The sequence below is a fragment of the Mobula birostris genome, chromosome 6 (genome assembly GCF_030028105.1).
Source record: "Mobula birostris isolate sMobBir1 chromosome 6, sMobBir1.hap1, whole genome shotgun sequence".
Taxonomy (NCBI): domain Eukaryota; kingdom Metazoa; phylum Chordata; class Chondrichthyes; order Myliobatiformes; family Myliobatidae; genus Mobula; species Mobula birostris.
In genome coordinates this window covers 155,681,190-155,702,222 of record NC_092375.1, presented here as the reverse complement: position 1 = coordinate 155,702,222, position 21,033 = coordinate 155,681,190, and the positions used below count along the sequence as shown (strand labels likewise).

Below are 21,033 nucleotides of genomic sequence, written 5' to 3'. Positions count from 1 at the left end.
TTGTCATTTAACTATATACAGGTATATACCATATAACATATATACAAACGAGATGTTTCTTCAAACCAGTGTATAGCACAGTAGTACACATAACACACGATACCTTATGAAGGTGAGGATAAAATCTACAGATGAATCACACATAAATAACAAAGTGCATTAATATTAAATGTTGTAAGGTACAGAACAGTGACACTTAGAATACAATGTGGCTGGGAGTTCAGAAGTCTAATGGACTGGGTGAAGAAACTTATTCTCATCCTGACCATTCTTGTTTTTTATGCATCGTAATCTCCTGCCTTATGGTAGAAAGTCAAAGAGGTCGCTGGATAGATGGGTGGGATCCTTAATAATACTGTAGGCCCTGCATACGCTGTGCTCCTGATAAATGTTCAAAGACTTCCAACAGATTTGTTAGGCAAGAGTTTTTCTTAAGGAAACCATACTGACTTAAGCTTATTTAACATGTGCTTCCAAGTAACCCAAAACCACACACTTAACACTCAACTGCAACATCTTCCCAACCATTAACTGGCTTATAATTTCCTTTCTTCTGCCTCTTTCCCTTCTTAAAGGGTGGAGTGACATTTGCAATTTTCCAGTCCTCCAGAACCATGCCAGAATCTATTGATTCTTGATAAATCATTACTAATGCCTCCACAATCTCTACAGCCACCTCTTTCACCACCCTGGGGTTTAACCATCTGGTCCAGATGATTTATCTACCTTCACACCTTTCAGCTTGCCAAGTGCCATCTTACTGGTAATGGCAGCTTCACTCACTTATGCCCCCTGGCACTCTCAAACTTCCAGCATACAGCTAGTGACTGAAGCAAAATACTTATTCAGTTTGTCTGCCATTTCCTCGTCCTGCATTACTACCTCTCCAGCATCATTTTCCAGCAGTCCAATATCTACTCTCGCCTCTTTTACTCTTTATGTATTTGAAGAAACTTTTGGTATCCTCTGTTATTAGTAGCTAGCTTACCTTTGTATTGCATCATTTCCCTCTTTATGACTTTTTTAGTTGCTTTCTGTTGGTTCTTAAAAGCTTCCCAATCCTCTAACTTCCCTTTAATTTTTTTTCTATTGTATGTTGGTTGGTTACCGCTGCTTGTCAATGTGGCAAACCCAGAGGTTTTCAGACGTGACACTCCAAAAACTGCCCGGATTCCTATCTGTGAGATAGCATTACCTCTCAATAGCAACATGATCCAGGAGGGAAGTGGAGAGCCTGTGCTATGCTAGCTGAGCAGTCAGTAGGCAGCTGTGTGCTTAAAGTAAAGGCAGCTTCCAGATCACTTGCAGCATATTTTTAAAATGCCATTCCAACATATTAAATCTATGCTGGCTCACAGAACAACCCCATTCCCCTACTAATTTTCCCTGTAACCTATCCTTCTGCCACTCACCTACACACCAGGGATAATTGACTGATCGACCTGTTGAACTGAATGTCTTCCAGATGCGGGAGGGATCCTGACCACCTAGGGAAACACATGCGCTCAGAGGGAGAACGTATAAACCCCACACAGACAGCTTCACAAGTCAAGACTGAACCTGGGTTGCTACAATGCAACTCCACTGGTTGTGTCCATAGTGCAACCAAAATGGGAAGACACAGTCAGCGTTGCACCATTTACCATGTGGGTTGTCGGCTTGCTTGAGCAACAGCTGCTCACTTTATGAAACTGCCTTCCCAAGTTTCATCCAGCCACCCTAAAACCACTTGAGCGTACAGCAGCATCTGATGGCTTGCTGCTCTGCCCCCCGCCATTCCTGTATAATGGTGTCATAATCGTCTTGTCCTCATGGCAAGCCAATCAGAAGCAGAGGAAGAGCAGCTATGATTGGAGGATGCAACATACTGGATTATGTATAACATATAAGTACCCTAGAGTTCACTGCCAACTTCCAGTAATTTATAAATTACTACACAGTGACCAGTCTGTCAATGTCCAAAAAATTTCTCTTATTTGTCAGGATAGATCTTCAAAATTTGCTTTCACTTGTTTCAATTCAGGGCTGAGTTTTATAGCAGCAGATATACTGGTCTGGGTTGAGTTGTTCTTCGATCTTGGCAATCCATTTGCAAATGTTCCATCACCATACAAGGAGACATCATCAGTGTGCTGTTCACTTGTGGCGTGTCCTCCCGACGCTTGGCCTTTATATACTTATCAATCAGTTGATTAGTCTTCATTACGGAAGCTCAATTTTGACGTAGGGAGGAGCTCTTGTGGCTGATCACTTGTGTGGAAAACTCTCTGCGTTGTCTGGAATTTTGCCCACATTGGCTTATAAATTGGATTGCGGTCTACACGTCTACTTTAAAAGCTGATATCCTTGATAAACTTTAATTGGAATCGCCATAACAATTCAGTTTTAAGTTACAGAGCTAACGAAAAATATCCATAACTCACTTACAAAGAAAGTGTCAGCCGAGAATTAAAATGTATGCACTTTCAGCCGTTGTGGCAATATAACCATTATAAAAGCTTCATTCCAAAGCAGAAGGCAACGCAGTAGCTCTACTGCCTCGTAGATTCTAAATCTAGCTGAGTGGAAGCCTTACAGAGTGAATTGAAGGCTAATGACCTAACTTTCATATTGCAAGATGGTGTGCTTGATATGATGATTCATCTAATTACATTTTAAACACTAGCCATACCAACGTTTTAAAAAAAACTAGAAGAGTTAAACATATTAACTCAGTGGGAGGGGATTCTTGGTAAATACATACCTTTCCGATTATCTCGATTTTGAAATTGCCAGCTATGATTTAAATTGCTATTTTCATTCTAGGGGGCCAGTGACCACCCAGTATGCCCAGACTCTTGGCCGGTTGGGGGCTCAGCACAGCCTGAACCTCCACCTGTTTGTAGCAAGCAAACAAAGTCAGAAGTCCTCATTGCTACCTCTAATCTGGACGAGCAGGTCAGTGTAAACCCGGAGAAGGGAAGCAATCAGCCAGAGTTGCCTAGGAACTTTATCCCCTTGCCAGGAAACGGAAACCCAAATATTAATCCAGCTTCACCTCACCAAACAAGCACTCAACCAAGTCAGAAGGACACCTCTTCTTGATTAAACTAAAGGATTACTTCAGTTGCTTTAAGAACAATGTATTCAATTTTCCCTTAAGGACTCTTAAAGAAAACTACACAGTGGACATTTTTTCAAGAATGCCTTGTTCCGCAGTATGTCCATGTTGTCAACACAGCATTGAATGGCTTATGTGTATCTCAGAAATGAGAAGGTTCTACCTTGATTGTTTTTGTTGTGTATTTATGATATCAGTAGCAGATGTAAGTGCCTGTTCATGTGCAAAGCACATATCTTAATATGAAATTCTGTCTATCCAAAATGCTCAGTTTGCCTCAATTTTTAAAACCCTGCACTGAGACGTTAAAACGTAGCTATATTAATTCTTGATGAAACAAACATTGTACTTGTAAACCAAGATGTCATTGCAACGTACAGGAAACAAGTCACATCAGTAAAGTATATTTTTGTTAAACATAACCAGCGCAGAATGAAAATTTGAAAACTGAGGCCAGAGCAAAGAAGCTGTTTGTTGTCAAAGAGTATATCTGTCAAAATGATTCTGGGCATCTCTTAAGTACGTGCTTGAAATACTGGCTGATGGAAAAAGTCTTCTTTCAACATGTTGTTGCACTAAGTAATATCCGTATTCTAATATCTGATGACAGTAAGAATTAAGAAAGCTGCTCTTGAAGTTACTGATGGTTTGATGTTATAATTCTTGCTGTGGTTTCAGCGGTTGGTCCATTTTCATTTGAAATGTACAAAGTAATGTTTCAATACTTTTGGTGTACAATCTTGGAAGCACTGATACTAATTCCCTGAGACTAAACGTTTTGAGGAAAATTCTCTAAGTTTTTCAGGTTTAGAATTTTCTCTGACAATTAATTAAGAATCCACAATATATCTTTAGTGGCCAAAACTAAACTGCCTAAACCAAAGTTTCTTCTCTTATCCTAGAACACAAAAGAGATAAAAGTTAAACATTTGAAAAGATCTGTTCATCTTTGAGAAAACAATGCTGGATTTTGCAGTCAGATCTTGAGATAATTTGCCCATAAAGATCTATCAGTCCTCTATATGACATCTGTTGCTATCATTAGAGGATCCAATGCATCCGGAATATCATTGTACTATGTTGGCTGAGCAGCCCAACCACAGTACAAGAATTCTCAGGAAGAAAAAAATGTTTAACCAATAAATAATAAATCATTATTAAAACATCAACTTTTAGTTGAAAAAAAAACTTAATAAAATTACGTAAGATATTTATGTGACAGAATTTCATTTTCAAGTGCAAATAATAAAATTAATTTTGGTATGGGTATGTTCACTGAGCAATAACTGGTGTAGTGATTCATTAATGACTTTGTTAGATCTCATGCAACAATGCACAATATTTTTTGGAGTATTTTACATTGAGTCCAGTTTGTAAATACTTAACATTTTCATAAATTCAGCTAATTTCCCTGATTGCACAGCAGCCTGGTGATGTGATCCCAACTTATTTAATGATTTCCACATTAAAAATACTCATAATTTTAGCTGCTGTCAAATTTGCAATGCAAGGAAAGTGAATGCTGATGGTGTCAACTTCATCATCACACAAAATCCAGCCATTAATATGGAGTTGTAAACTGCACACAGATGAGTCAACAACATGCACCCAAAGATCTGATGTTTCTAAGATTTGTATTTCCTTGCTTATAACTGAAAGGAAATCCAAATTTTGTTAGGAAATGTCCTTGAATTCAACTTCCATCTTAAATCTCGGCAGTATTTTCCTTGTATTGCTAAGGCAGGTGGATTTGAGTTTGAAAATAACATTTTTATGGAAGAATAAGTCAGAATATAAATAGTAGTCTTGGTGGTGGTTGGGAGTAGGGGTAAGGGCTGCAAGATTCACAATGAATTAGGTGGCACAGCAACGTAGCGGTTAGCTAATGCTCTACAGTGCCAGCAGTCCAGGTTCAGTCCCCGCTGCTGACTAAAGAGTTTGTACGTTCTCCCCGTGACCGTCTGGGTCTCCTCCCACATCCCAGAGACGTACAGGTTCATAAGTTAATTGGTCACATGGGCGTTATTGGCAGCACAGGCTCACTGGGCCTGAAAGTGTCTCTTACTATGTTGTATCTCCAAAAAACAAACTAAGGCGACTTGAAGGAGAGGGAACTAGATTAAAAAGGAACTTTAACCTAATACTTGATAACTGGTAGTCATGCACGTTTTGGAAATTAATGACAGTTGTGGGAAATCCAAAGTAACTTGAAGATTTATTTTAAAAACTGAACAATTTTATACCCGTGCAGTTGAAGCCTCCTCCCTGTCAACACATAGGCTTCAAGTCACAGTAAATTGCATCTGAATGTTTGATTTGGCAGCAATGAGGATTGACTCATTTTTGCTTAGATGTAGGCAGGGTGTGGAGACTGCAGATACTGGAATTTCAAGCAAAATGAAAACAAATCACTGGAGGAACTCAGTGGGTCAAGTAGTATCTCTGAGGGAGAGGCAATGTCGATGTTTTAGGCCAAGATTCTGCATCAGGGCTCAATGCAGGGTCTAAACCCAAAATCTCAACAATTTCTTCTGTCTCCACCCCCCCCCCCACGCAGATGTTGCTCAACCCGCTGAGTTCCTGTAGTTGTTTTGTTTTGCTGTTGGTAGTTTGTAAAATAGTTGGTGCCTTCAGTCTATTAACACAGTATTTAAAAACTATTGATTTTTGTAGTGCTTTTTGTGTGTTAATATTTTGGGATTGTTTCTGTAGAGTTATAAACTATTATTGAATTGTACAGCAATTGTGTTAGTGCTGAGAAAATTGTTAAATTGATCATTTTATTAATAAAATACTGTTTCAAGAAGGATATGCAATTGCATTTTATACTTAAAATGAACTAAAAGCCATTTGTAACAAAACAAAAATATTGATTAGAAACAATTTGACAAATATTTTCACGCTGCAAGTCTTAAATGAAAGCGGAGTCTGACACGTTCATGTAATCAGGATGAAAGGAACTAAACTTGTACAGGTGAACACTAATTTTTAGTCCACCCACAAGAGGGAGCTGTTACCTCAGAATGTTACAATCTCCAGAGGTAGGATAATAATCCACATTTAATTACAAATAACTTGTGTAATGAGACTACCATTTCATTTCATTATTCTAAAGAACAGCAACAGAGATAGATTTTCAAAGTACAATGGATCATGTTTTGGCTCATGAATAATAACTTATAATTTGGAGAGAGCTGATGTTAACAATGCTATTTCTCACTCATGTTTATTTATATAAACTTCATTCTCCAACAGCCTTAAACTCTAATAATTACATCACTTCTCTGAAATTCCAGTTAAGAAGAATGTGGCATAATTAAAAATAAATTTTCAAAAACTATTTTGAGTGTTTATTTCAAACTTGATATGAAAACAACTGCTAAAAAACTTGTCATCTGGTGTTTTTATTAATTTATTTAGCGATACAGCATGGAGTAGCCCTTGTGGCCCTTCCAGCCACACTGTCCAGCAACCTCCAAAAACCCCGATTTAACCCTAACCTAATTGTGGGACAATTTACAATGACCAATTAATCTACCCGGTATGTCCTTGGACTGGAGGAGGAAACAGAGTCCCCAGAGAAAACCCACATGGACAGAGAACACTGGGATTGAACTCTGAATTCTGACACCTTGAGCTGTAATAGCATTGAGCGAACTACTACGGTACCATGGTGCCCAGTAAATGAGTCTGAAATTTGGAAGTGAGATATCTATTTGAATTTCACTTGTGTAAAGCTAGGGGAAGGAGAAAGACGGTGGTTTGAAATCTAAAGTCAGAATGCGTGATAGATATTTAGATTTTCAGTAAATTTCAATAAAGTATCACAGAGACTGGTCAGCAACATTACAGCACATGGAACTGGGGACAAGATACCAGCATCGACTGAGAATTGGTTGGACAACAAGCACAGAGTGGCAATATGTTTTACTCAGAGTGGCACACGGGTGACCACTAGATCAGTGTTTCAGCCCCAGCTATTCACAATCCAAATTTAACGATTTGAGCGAGGGGACCAAACTTTGATTATTCAAAACTAGGTATGATTAGGAGTTTGAAGGAGGATGTGAAGAAGCTTCAAAGGGATATAGACAAACAAAGTGAGAGAATATAAACATAGCTAATGGAATAAAATGTAGAAAAACATGATACAAAATAAAAGCAATGCAATTCTTAAATAATATAGATAAATGTACATGGAGATCTGTCAGGGTGTCCATGGACACGTCACTCAGAGCTCACAAGCAGATATAGGAAGCAATTGGAAAAGCAAAAGTATGTTGGTCCAACCCAGAGGTCTGTGGAGAATCCGCCACTGAATTTATTCAAAACAGAGAATGACAGATTTGGATATTAAGGGACATGAGCTTGTGAAGGATAGCAGAGCCAAGGTAGAAGATAGCCACAATCTCGATGGATGGTGGAGTAGCCATGAGACCCATACAGGCCATTATCTGCTCCTAATTCTCATGTCTGCCTTTGAGGGAAACAAATAAAGAAGAATTTTCTTTTGTATGAGTTTAATCTGCAAAATAAATGACTTTAATCCAATGATTATGCTGTATTCCAGACATGGTGTGAAAGCAATTTCTCCAGAGAGAAAAAAGGCAAATTGCCAGCGAGATACTTAGTATACAGTGGTATGCAAAAGTTTGGGCACCCTGGTCAAAACTTTTGTTACTGTGAATAGCTAAGTGAGTAAAAGATGACCTGACTTCCAAAAGGCATAAAGTTAAAGATGACACATTTCTTTAATATTTTAAGCAAGATCACTTTTTTATTTCCATCTTTTACAGTTTCAAAATAACAAAAAAGGAAAAGGACCCGAAGCAAAAGTTTGGGCACCCTGCATGGTCAGTACTTAGTAACACCCCCTTTGGCAAGTATCACAGCTGGCTACAAAAAGCGTTTACAAGCTAAGAGTCTTTCAATTCTTGTTTGGGGGATTTTTGCCCATTCTTGCAAAAGGCTTCTACTTCTGTGAGATTCTTGGACCATCTTGCATGCACTGCTCTTTTGAGGTCTATCCACAGATTTTCGATGATCAGGGAACTGTGAGGGCCATGGCAAAACCTTCAGCTTGCGCCTCTTGAGGTAGTCCATTGTGGATTGTGAGGTGTGTTTAGGATCATTATCCTGTTGTAGAAGCCATCCTCTTTTCATCCTCAGCTTTTTTACAGGCAGTGTGATGTTTGCTTCCAGAATTTGCTACCAGTAGATGTTCCCCGTGCCACTGGCTGCAACACAAGCCAAAAGCATGATCGATCCACCCCTGTGCTTAACAGTTGGAGAGGTGTTCTTTTCACGACATTCTGCACCCTTTTTTCTCCAAACATATCTTTGCTCATTGCAGCCAAAAAGTTCTATTTTAACTTCATCAGTCCACAGGACTTGTTTCCAAAATGCATCAGGCTTGTTTAGATGTTCCTTTGCAAACTTCTGACGCTGAATTTTGTGGTGAGGACGCAGGAAAGGTTTTCTTCTGATGACTCTTCCCTGAAGGTCATATTTGTGCAGGTGTCGCTGCACAGTAGAACAGTGCACCTCCACTCCAGAGTCTGCTAAATCTTCCTGAAAGTCTTCTGCAGTCAAAAGGGGGTTTTGATTTGCCTCTCTAGCAATCCTATGAGCAGTTTTCTCGGAAAGTTTTCTTGGTCTTCCAGACCTCAACTTGACCTCCACTGTTCCTGTTAACTGCCATTTCTTAATTACATTACGAACTGAGGAAACGGCTACTTAAAAACGCTTTGCTATCTTCTTATAGCCTCCTGCTTTGTGGGCATCATTTATTTTAATTTTGAGTGCTAGGTAGCTACTTAGAGGAGCCCATGGCTGCTGATCGTTAGGACAATGTTTGAGGAGTCAGGGTATTTATAAAGCTTTGAAATTTGCATCACCTGGCCTTTCCTAATGATGACTGTGAACAAGCCATAGCCCTAACAAGCTAATTAAGGTCTGAGACCTTGGTAAAAGTTATCTGAGAGCTCAAATCTCTTGGGGTGCCCAAACTTTTGCATGGTGCTCCTTTCCTTTTTTCACTCTAAAATTGTACAAAACAAAAATAATACACTAATCTTGCTTAAAATGTTGAAAAGAATATTTCATCTTTGATTTTATGACTTTTGGAGATCAGTTCATCTTCTACTCACTTAACTATTCACAGTAACAGAGATTTTGACCAGGGATGCCCAAACTTTTGCATGCCACTGTAAATGGATTGCAATTTCAAACTGGAATTCAGCATTTAATTTGAATTTTTGAACAACATTTGTTCAAGAAATATCCAGATGATTAATCCATTTCATTTTATGTATACATTTTGATTTTCTGAAATCTAGTAAAAGCTCCATCAGCGTGGATGGCTATCTACCAAGTTTTCTTTGTCCTTCATGTGTAAAAGGAAATGTCTCATCTCAACCCTTAATGGCTTAACCTTTATTTTGGCCTCTTGTTCTAGATAACAAAATACTTTTTAACAACATAATCCTTGCTTGATTTTCTTATCAATCTAGTGGAACATTATTTTGATCTAACCAACTCCTACCAATGATTTTTGTCAAGCTCAGAGCACTATGATATAAAAATGAACCTATACCTGCTGCTTCTATAACAATCAAAATAAAAACAGACCATTCATTTTAGCTAAACTGGGTGTGAAATAAAAACTAATGTTTCTAAATGAATCATATTAAAACATACACACCATGAACAAATTTTGTCCAAAAATTCAAATTTAATGCCAAATTCCAGTTTGAAATTGCAATCTATTTAGATGATGTACCTTGCTGACAAATTGCCTTCTTTTTTCCTCTTACATAAATTCTCTTGTTTTCACACCATATTGTGAAGTACAGCAGGAATACAATGTGCTTTACAGAATGTTTGGATTGCAGACATCTGCTCAAGTACATGATTAATCCCCATATTTAAATATCATAACAATCCCAATTATTTCTAAACTCTACTTCAAAAATATTAAAGCAGTACAGAGAAGGGAACAGTTATAACCCAGAGATATATTTTTAAATCATACTTGATGATTTCTGAATATGGCTTCTAAACCTCAATCACTTTATCCATGAAGGAGTTCAGTTTATTCCACCAACTTTGGCACCAACATGATTGTATGCAATGCAGCAATGCAGGTCAACAATTATTGGCCTGGAGGTTGATAGCAGAATTAATAGAAAAGTAGTCTTCCTTGTTTTCTCATCAAATGTGCTGAGAGGAAGAGGTTCTCACTGCAGCAAAACACAGCAACAGTCCTTCTGGGTTGTGCATGGTGAAGTCCTTAATCACTGAGTAGTGCTTGCAATTTGATGGCTGACTACTAAAGTTTTCATTATCCAACCTTCAACCAATATTCTTCTAGAGATAGCATTCTTAGTTACATTAAGTGCTGTCACAGATCACACTAGGTGAACTGAATTGGTGTCTCCAAGACCTCAGAATTCAACAAGATACATGTGACAAACCCGTTATCTTTCAATGGGTTTGAAGAAAGATCCGCCTCTTCATTTGCTTGTGAATTACAGATATATATTTTCAGCAATTAAAAAAAAAAGAAAACAGATAATTGTGCATATAAAAGTCTGTAACCCGACTGAGGCCTGGAATTTCTGTTCCGCACGTCACTAAGTTGACAAAAAAAATTGCAACTTCAAAGCTAAAAGGTCCCTCTCACCTGAACCACATACATGAGTGCAAATTTTTTTGTCAGAAGAAAAATACAAACTGAATTAGAACTTACATATTCACTGATCAGCTTGTATCCTTGGTCAGTTTGCCTTTCTTTTGTGCATCCCAGTGTAAGAAATATCCAAACCAGATACTTCTATGTACATTATTTGATGCATTAGTCAATCCCTGTTCAGAATGATGGTTCAAAAAACCTATTGAGGATGCAAGTGAAGCAAGAGTTAATTCACTATATCACTGACTTCATGATCTTCATCTGCATCCATCACTTCACCATTCTGTGAAACAAAGTTATTATCTTCCTCTGTAGCAAAGAGCTGGGCTTCCAAAAAGGCTCCCCCAATTCCATAATGTTGTTCATGATTCCACACTTCCTCGTGTGTGAGGTGTGAAGCTCCCAGGATAAAGTCCGCCATTCTGAAAATGAGAAGAACAGAGAAAGTGAACAAGAAAATACATTTACCCAGTGGATCCACTGTTAGAGTTTTAAATTCCCCAAACCTGGGATTTTCAATTTAGATTTTCTTGAGTGATTAAGCAAGAAACTACTAGTTAAGGAAAACAAAATGACACAGGAAAGGTACACTCAATTTCAGCATGATCCCAGTGAATTGAAGAGCAACACCAGTTACGATCAATTCTATCAAAGCAGCAATTCCCCTTACAATCTTATTGTTGGGAATGAGGTGGTTAATACAAGGCACAGACATATGTAAACAAAAATCACTTGCAATATTCTGCATCACTAATATGAAATAATTTGTCAAAAACAATTTTGTAACAGTACTTTTGCAAGTCATTTGCCACAGAAAAGCATTTTACTTATACAGAAATCACACAAAATATGAGTCAGTTGCTTCACAAGTTTTAAGTAACAAACTACAATTTGAATGGTTCTGAAATTTGTTTCAAATTAATGATTCACAGCGAATATGTCATCAATGTCCTGGGACAAGAAATATAAAGGTAAAAAACTCAGCAAACGTCTCCTGTTCTGGATGTGTAAATACTTTCAATTTATTTCCCTTCAAATTACAATTTACGGAAAATTTAACTGAAGGCAAGGTATTGAGAATACATGTACCAGAGACAGTAAAACCACTAAGTTAGGTTGAAAAACTGTTAGAGAGCAAAATATATTTTAAAAATAACTCATCAAATCTGTTTTTGGTTTCAAGGAAACTCAAGAGCTTTGCAGGTAAATAACTTTGTTTTGCAGTCACTATTCAGAAATTAAAAGTAGCATAATATATAAAAATAAATATCTAATAATTACCAATAACCTGTAAAGTTTCTTTCTGATGATACTTGTGGAGGGATAAATACCAGCCAGGAAAATTAATTAAATCTACTTGATAAAACAATGTAGGTATTATAGGCCCAGATGAAAAGACAGGGTGAACTGTGGCAATGCTGCACTGACAGACTAAATGTCGACAGGCTGTTTTTTTCCAAGGTAGAATCTAGAAATAACAATTATTCGCAGGATAAAGAATCAGATACTTAGACACAAAAGAGATGCTTAACTGCAGAGGACTGATGCATGATTGTTAGCTTCATCCCATACTGAGGCTGAGACATTTTTAAACACTAAGATAATCAAGGAAACTGAGGTGTAGGCAGAAAAATAGACTTGGAACAACAAAACAGAGGAGGCCCGAGCAGGGTGATTTTGCACAAGGACAAAGTGGATAAAGGAATAAATAGTTAAAACACTTTAAAGGATTCAATCTGATTCTCTAATGTGCTTTAACCAATACTTATGATACTATCTGTTCTTGCTTCTATTTATGTGTTTTTTAAATGTCAACCAAGTTCATTATTACCTTCACCCACTTTGTGCTTCTGTAACGTTAGCCTGGATCCTGCCCAAGCAGCTCACCTTCCTTAGTCTGCACGTTGTATGTCTCCAGTCCTGCCACTGTTTAGCTGATTTTGAAATGCTGAGACACCACTTAGTTCAAGGGCAATTAATGATGGTAATAAATATGGCCCTTTATGCAGGAATGCTACATCCTGTGAACAATTTAGGGTATTCAAAACACTTTCGACAATGTTGTATTCTTTCCTCTAGCATTAAAAAAGATAAGTTCCCCACCCCCCAATAAAGCCATCTAATTTTTCATCTCTTCTCTTTTGAATATATTTACTCCCTGGTGAATACATATTACAGATATGTATCGGTCATATCCCACTCTTCATATGTAAGCCTCAATGATGAAACACACACAGAGTAATGGCAAATGTTTCTGATATACAGAGATTACAGAGGCCAGAGGAAGCCTAACTACAACTCATCAGAGCATCAGAGCACCGCCCCAAACAGACTGTTGGTCCGCATTACTCAGTATGGGAAAGAGATCACCTCAATCTTCACCACAATTTGTATATAACAATGAACACTGAATGGCAATAGAATGAGAGAATGAGGGTCAGTGACAATGATACCGTCCCACCTACCTTTTTGGGAATTTGATTTTTGATACTATTTCCCATGCAGGAAAGTCCTTACTCCTGCAACATCTGCGGAGCTCCTCGAGAGCCTTTTTGGTTTCCAGTTCAGTCTGTTCCCTATACTCCTCTTCAGTAATGAAATAAACCCGTGGCTTTTTAATGAGCTGTTTGATTTTCCTGTAATTAAAAACAAAGTCCCCATTTTTTCAGGAAAACCTCACTGCTTCAGGTAAACATTGAAGGTAAAGTACACATCTAATTTTGTGCTTTGTAATTCTAACTAGAGCCCAAGGTTCTTGATCACCTGTCAGTCTTGTTCAGAATATTCCATTTAACATGCTGAAGCTCTACTGTTTACTGCAATTCTGATAACAGTGACAAGATGTGGTTTTGTTTTTGTCCAATTTGTTCAGCGACCTGTAGTTTTTTCACCACTATTTTTCCTGCAAAAATGTTAGCTTTGAATCCTGGCTAGGCAAGTCTTTGAGTAGCATAGAGTATTGAATTTAAGATACAAATGCAGAGGGAAAGATACTTTAAATTAGATTCACTACCAAGCAATTAAATTGTTGCAAGTGAACATGGGCTCATATGATGTATTATGCTGTATATCAAACTCCTGGCTAGAAAGCTCTAGATAGATAATTTTAAAGTAACTTCATTTTTTAGGAGAAAATTAAAATTACTTAAAACAAGGAGGTGAGCTGTGATAGCAAATACTCATCTGTAGGTTGAATCATTTGGTGGGGGAGTATAATTCTCACAGCACCAGACAGGATCCAGATTCAGTCCCGACCTCGGGTCCTGTCTATGTGGTGACGTCCTGGCTTCCACCCACACTGCAAATACTTTCAGATCGCTAATTAACTGGCTGCTGTAAGTTGCTCCTTCTGTGGTCATGAGTGGTAGAGTGGATGATCATGTTGAGAACGTGGTGAAAATGAAATGGGATTATGGTGATGGTTGATAGAGACTCAGTGGACCTGTTCTTATGCTATATGGCTCATCAAATATACATCTTCATTTTTTACGTAGAAGTCTTGTGGCAGAACCTGTAAATGCAGCTTTTATTGTATAAGTAGATGCATCTCACTAATGAAGGCGCAGATGCACCCATTAGAACATGTGAAAAATTCATTATTATAAACCTTCATGATTGTGTAGAATTACCAACCTATTCTACATAAGGAAAAAGTAATGCAGAGTCACACGTTCACATATAGGTCTACAGGAAACACTGCAGCCTTCCCAACTGCTCAGCAAGGTCATCATTCAAGTCTACCAGACCACAGGGTTGTTATGTTTTTACACAGCTTGCCTTTGGGTAAAATGCCTTCCAATGGTGGAGTGACGTATACTGAAATAGGAAACACTGACGCTGTCAAGTTCTCTCTATTAAAATTTTGCCCAAGTATGGATGACATTGCAGTGGCTAACAGAATAAAATACCAGTTTAGGATATAGGAAAAAGGATTGAAGATAGCAAGATAGCCAGCCTTAGGGAGAGTAGTGTGCTGACAAGCAGGCATCAGTTAAATATCGATTCTATTTAAATTATGCATGTAGTTTTTCTTTGTTCTTTGGTTTTAAAGCAAAACAAAATCTTCTCTACAACGGTGGTGGTCTCCGCATAGGTTTTTTTGTGGCCATTTTATTTGCTGGGGTGAGGGGGTGGTGGCAGGGAGGAAGATCGAGTGAGGTCAGAAACATGCAATAAGTAATGAGGTTTGGAGAAAGCACTGTCTTCTGAGCCGTACCTAGACACACACCCTGCCTACTTAAAAAGCACATACCATCAGCTGCAGGCTGCATTACTTAAAAGCGTTTCTGGGGCAAAACTATTGCAGTGGCAGCAGCAAACTGATGGAAGTTTATCGATTTCTGAGAGGCATAGGTCGAGTAGTTAACCAGCATCTTTTCCCCAGGGTCGCAGTGTCTAATCCTAGAGGGCATTGAGCTTAAGGTAGGTGAGGGGTAGTTCAAAGGAGATGTGCGGGGAAAGTTTTCTTTTTCACCATAGAGAGTGGTGGGTGCCTAGAACCTGCTGCCACGGGTAGTGGTGGAGGAGGCAAATACAATAGAGGCATTTGATAGACTCTTGGCAGGCACCCGAATATGCAGAGAATGGAGGGCTATGGACTACATGCAGCCAGGAGGAGTTAGGTGTCATTAACTTGATTAGTTCAGCACAACATTATGGGCTGGAGGCCTTGTACTATGTGCTGTATTCGGTAGAGATGGGTAGGTGCAAGACCACAGTAATCTTGGGTCCGGAAAAATGAGTTATTTATTGGTCATGCTAAACAATATGTAATCTGCCCAGATATATTTCCACAATTTTCCATTTTTCAACCTTTGACATGAATAATCCAAGGCCCATTTCGCTTTTCCAGCCAAAAATAAATGATCCTAAATAACATTCTGAAGAGAAGCAGCAAAATAATCCTCAGTATTATATTAAAAAAAACCTCAAATAATTTCAATAAATTACATCTATATTGTTATTATCTCCTTACTGTTTGCAGAAGCTGGCTGCTATGTTCCTACAATGCAATTGACTATATTTCAAAAGTACTTGCTTGGCAATTAAGTTCTTTACACCATAAAAACTACTTTATATTTGTGAACTTATACAGGAATATTGCAGTAAATCGTACAAGCACTGAAATTTTATGAAAACTCTCTTCAATATTCCTGGTGTTGGAAACCACTGTTTTTTTAAAATAATACTTCTTATAAAATTTGTACTTTTTAAACAAACTTGTGTATTTTTCACAGTATGTGGTGGGTTCATCCCAATTCACTGGCAAAAAGTGGTATAGCAGTTAAACTAATGATTTATCACGCAAACACAAGGAATTCTGCAGATGCTGGAAATTCAAGCAACACACATAAAAGTTGCTGGTGAACGCAGCAGGCCAGGCAGCATCTCTAGGAAGAGGTACAGTTGACGTTTCAGGCCGCGACCCTTCGTCAGGACTAACTGAAGAAAGAGCTAGTAAGGGATTATCACCTTTCTTTTTCACAAGCTAAGTATTAGCACATTATCAATGTGATGTACTTGGTTTAATTATGTAGCCAAATAGCTAGTTATTCCCATCTAAGGATTTTCTTATTTTAGCTATAAAAGTGATGAACTCTTCAGAGGTGCCACCTTTTGCTTGCATCTTTATTCCTTTTGTCTTCAGACCCATTCACCTCTTGGCATCGTTTCTCAGCTCTTTATTTAGTTTGCTCAGTATTTGTTTGATTGTTTGTACTTCCAAATGAATTTAAATATTAGAATTAAGACTACCCATCATTTCTGACTCCTGGAAGAACCGCAAGGATCTGAAATTAAAGAGAGATCCAACCCAGGATTACTTGGTGCATCAATACCAAGTTTCTGCACAGGAATTAAACTTAAATAATGATTAGTTCATTTTGGCTAATTTGATTAAAAGAATAAAATCGAAAGCCTAAGGTACTAAAACAGGAATGTATAATATTGGCCACATTAACAAGATTACCAAATAACACCTCTGTCTCTTCAATACTCCTGTGAGAATGTTAATTCCACTGGAGCAGCAGAGTAAATTATAAAGAGGGGAAAAATGAGAGCTTAATTACTTATCAACATAAATAAATAAATAAAATCCTAGAACTACAAATAGTAAAATCTGAAACTTTTCTATTATTAGAATGAACTTATTTGCAATATCTCTTGCACAATAAAGCCAAATACTAACCTGCAAATGCAGCAGATCAAATTAACTGCATGGTGGAAGTTGCATGCACATAACAGAATAACTATGGCAGTGTAAGCACATTGACTGAATGTAACACCGAGGTATATCATCAGTGATGCTGCCAACTGTAAAGTCCACATAAGCAGATTTATGCTACGTTCATCTGACAACGGCCCATGGTTATAGCAAATAATATAGCTTAGACAACCAAGCACAAGAATATAACCTGTTTCAGGGGTAAAAAAGAAAATGAAATAAGACACTGACAAATTTTTCTCTCTAATAAGTGTTTGACAGAGTAAACACTTTAAAAGTCACCATCAATTCCAAAGAAAATGAACAGATGATCTTTGATAATCAAAAATACTATAATTTTGCTTACCATAAAGGTGGTGCTGATACTGGGATAGGTTTAAGACACCTAAATAAATCACAGATAATGAAACTGACCCACTTCCAATCATTAGAAACACGAATGTCCTGGTCTATAGAAGAGATAAAACATTATATTAAATGAATGACACTCATAAGAATGGAACAGCTGATGTGCTACTATATCACCTATAGTATCGTTACCTCACATACACATTCATTCTCTCCCATACAGAACAGAAAGCAAGTCACAGTTAGGATTATAAATAAGCTAATGGCACTCTATGTTAATTACATTTAAAATCCTTTTAAAATTAATTACTGATAAAAGAATTCTACAGGAATTGTAATAACATTGGGAATGCTGTGGCTTCAATATCACTCTCATCTTTTCATGTTCCCTCAGATTATTCCTCTCCTCTTTGCTCCCTTCAGGATTCTTCTGATTTGATATGTGCGTACAATATATCCAGCATGCAGCTTTCATGTCCCTGAAATCTGTTTTTTAATTTCTTTGAATATCTCTCAAGTTCCAATGTCTCAAAAATTTTATCAAAATGATTCCTACATTAGCTGAACATCAAGGAAGTAAGCACATAAATAATTGAAAGCAAACTGGTGCACTGACATAAATATAAAATACTGCATACAGATAAAGTAAATAGCTTCCAGGGGTCATGCATTTCATTCTCAGTTTCAAAACGCATTTCATTTCGATCACGCTTGCGGCCTGTAATATATACTTGGAGGTCACTCTATTCGGTACCTCCCTGTACCTAATAAAGTGGCCACTGAGTGTATTTTTGTGGTCTTCTGCTGCTGCAGCTCACCCACTTCAAGGCTCGACGTGTTGGGCATCAGATGTGCTCTACTGCACATCACTGCTGTAACACGTGGTTATATGGGTTACTGTCACCTTCCTGTCAGCTTGAACCAGTTGGGCCATTCTACTCTGACTTCTCTCATTAACAAGGCACTTTCACCCACAGAACTGCTGCTCACTGGATTTTTTCTTTGCACCATTCTCAGTAAACTCTTAGAGACTGTTGTGTGTGAAAATCCCAGGAGATCAGCAGTTTCTGCAACACTCAAACCACCCGCTCTGGAACCAACAATCATTCCACAGTCAAGGTCACTTAGATCACATTTCTTCCCCATTTTGATGTTTCTTCAGACTATCTGGACCTCTTGACTTTGTGTGCATGCTCTTATGCTTTGAGTTACTGCCATATAATTGTCTGATTGCATACTGTATTAACGAGCAGGTGTACAGATGTACCTAATAAAGTGTCCATTGAATGTATTTACAAAAATGTTGCTTGAATGAATAATTTATTGAGCAGAATTGTAAGATTGTACCTTTTTATTTGTAAAACCAAGGATGAGCAAGCAAAATCTCTAGTTGACCTCCTTCAGTCAGTTTTGGTCACAACTTTCCCCTCCCTATCAATGACATTTTAATTTCATGAAAACAACAGATAATCAAGCAGGAAATGCTGAAAGGAAATAGCACTTTTGGTACCATGATTGACAGGAAAATATTTGCATAGAAAATATTCCGAGCACAGAATCAAAACCCCAAAGAAGGTAGACTTTCTGGTTGATTGAAGAAACTAACGCGTGTGCTATGAAAAATGTTTGTCTTTAAATAATCTTATTTTGTTTCTTCAGAATACTTCTTTTGGTTTCAGATGGCACTGTCTGACTGTCTGTATGAAATTTATAACTGGTATTTAACATTTGAAGAGGACAATACAAGTTTTAACCCCATGGTTGTTCAGTTACATAAATAAGCAACAATGGCACCTCGGGTAAACCTCATCAGCTACGACACTGCCACTGCCACTGCCACTGCAGAATACTGTGCAGCTGTGTGGGGCAGATCAGCCCATTGACCCGTTGCTTAACGAAGCCTGCCGAATAATCACGGGCACACTGCGCCCCACACCCACTAACATCATTGATAGACTTGCAGGCATTGCTCCTCCAGAGATCCAAAGACACACTACAACAAAAATTGAAAAAGGTAAATAGAACTCGGATCCACGGCACCCATTACATCATCATGTGCCAGTTTCCAAACGCCTAAAATTGAGGAAAAGATTTGCTACAGTGGAGGAACTACCACACGAAACATCCCCCAAACATACAGGATTGACCTCTGGCAACAAACAGAAGACAGAACCCCACTAAACAATACAGTGCAAGACCCCACAGAAATGTTGCCAGACGGAGCACTGCTTGACAGACGGAAGAGGTGCACTCTCAACAGAGCGAGAGCGGGAGTTTATAGGACGGGAGACAATATGGTGAAGTGGGATTTAAAGACCAGCGAATCCTGTGAGTGTGGCGAAAGGGTGCAGAACATTGAACACGTTCTGCGCAACTGCCCACTCTCACCTGATTTAGCTGACACTAACCTGCTCAACATCAACCAAACAACACTAGAGTGGCTGGCTGTCTGGTGCGACAAACTATGAATGAATGAGTTACATAAACGATCAATAAGATGGTCCAAGGCAGTGTTGTCCAACCTTTTTTAGCCCAATGCCCCCTAAAGCACTTTCATACTTGTCAGCAGCCCCCTGGAGCACCATCGTACTTGCCAATGCCTCTCTTAGGAACAATATACTTCCCGGCACCCCCACAGTGTGAAAACATGTCTACCATGAGAAAAACAATTCCGCATTAAATTTTTATTTGTCTTTAAACCTAGCTTACACAGTACCTGTGTGCTGTACAGCAGCTTCAATATCTATGTGATCCTTGAGCTTGATAGTTTTTAGCCAGAGTTGAACTATCTGGTTCAAGTTGTAACGGCAAAAGCCTCAAGTCCTCACATGTAACAACGTCCAAGCCATTTCTGTTTTTTCTGAGTAAGTGTTTCACTGCACTGAAGCCCCTTTCAAAAAGGTAGGAGAATGGAAATGCAATGAACAGCAGTTTGGATCTTCTCCAAAGTCCAGGGAACTTCATATGACAGTGTAGTCACATACCACAAAAGCCAATGTTTTTGAAAAGCATTTTTGCTTCTTCGTCATTCTGAATTTCGATAATTTCTTCTTGCAATCTTTCTTCCTGTTCTTCCACCTTGCAAAGAAATGGGTTAACTTCCCAGTCTGCAATTTCCAGATCATTCGAATCCTTGAATCGATTTTGAAAATCCTTCTTCATTGACTGCAGGTGTAAGCAGTACTCTTGCAAGTTCCCATCTGCAAAAGAGAGTGCCATACATTCCATGCAGGAAAACTGTGAGAACGTTTCTCTCCCATTGTTTTGCTTATATATTTCCAACTTTCCAATAAAAGTGGGCACAGCACTTTTTGCCTGGATTAAATTTAAATTCTCACCCTGCAGTTTCATATTCAGGAAGTTAATTTTGTCATACAGATTGGTTAGGTATGCCACACCTCCACGTAAACCTTCAATCTTGTTTCCCAAGCCTGTCAACTTTGGCGAGCTTAGGAAAAATTCAACCACAATGTCAAAAAGATCAAAGAAACGTTTTAAGCAGCAGCTTTTTGACAGCCAACGCACTTCAGTGTGAAGAAGCAAGCATTCAAACTCTTCATCGTTATCATGGCATAATTGGCAAAATATTCTGCTATTTAATGACTGAGCTTTAATTTTGTTGATAGCAGATATTACAAGAGTCATGCTTGAAAAAGTCATTGGCTGAGG

General features: G+C 38.2%; 2 protein-coding genes across 3 annotated transcripts in view; one reads left to right on the top strand and one right to left on the bottom strand.

The window, feature by feature from the left end:
* The window catches only part of mfsd6b (major facilitator superfamily domain containing 6b), a 65,667-nt gene extending 59,764 nt beyond the window's left edge, over positions 1-5,903 (top strand). For both annotated transcript variants that reach the window (XM_072261680.1, XM_072261681.1), the window contains exon 7: positions 2,806-5,903. In XM_072261680.1, the coding sequence (XP_072117781.1) occupies positions 2,806-3,084 (279 nt within the window). In that variant the 3' untranslated portion in view covers positions 3,085-5,903. The remainder of the gene's footprint in view (positions 1-2,805) is intronic.
* A 3,949-nt stretch (positions 5,904-9,852) lies between these two features.
* The window catches only part of LOC140199491 (nuclear envelope integral membrane protein 1-like), a 37,715-nt gene continuing 26,534 nt past the window's right edge, over positions 9,853-21,033 (bottom strand). The window contains exons 6-9 of the mRNA XM_072261679.1: positions 17,363-17,465; positions 16,981-17,206; positions 13,259-13,429; positions 9,853-11,215 (exon numbers count right to left, since the gene is read on the bottom strand). Of these exons, the coding sequence (XP_072117780.1) occupies positions 11,020-11,215; positions 13,259-13,429; positions 16,981-17,206; positions 17,363-17,465 (696 nt within the window). The 3' untranslated portion in view covers positions 9,853-11,019. The remainder of the gene's footprint in view (positions 11,216-13,258; positions 13,430-16,980; positions 17,207-17,362; positions 17,466-21,033) is intronic.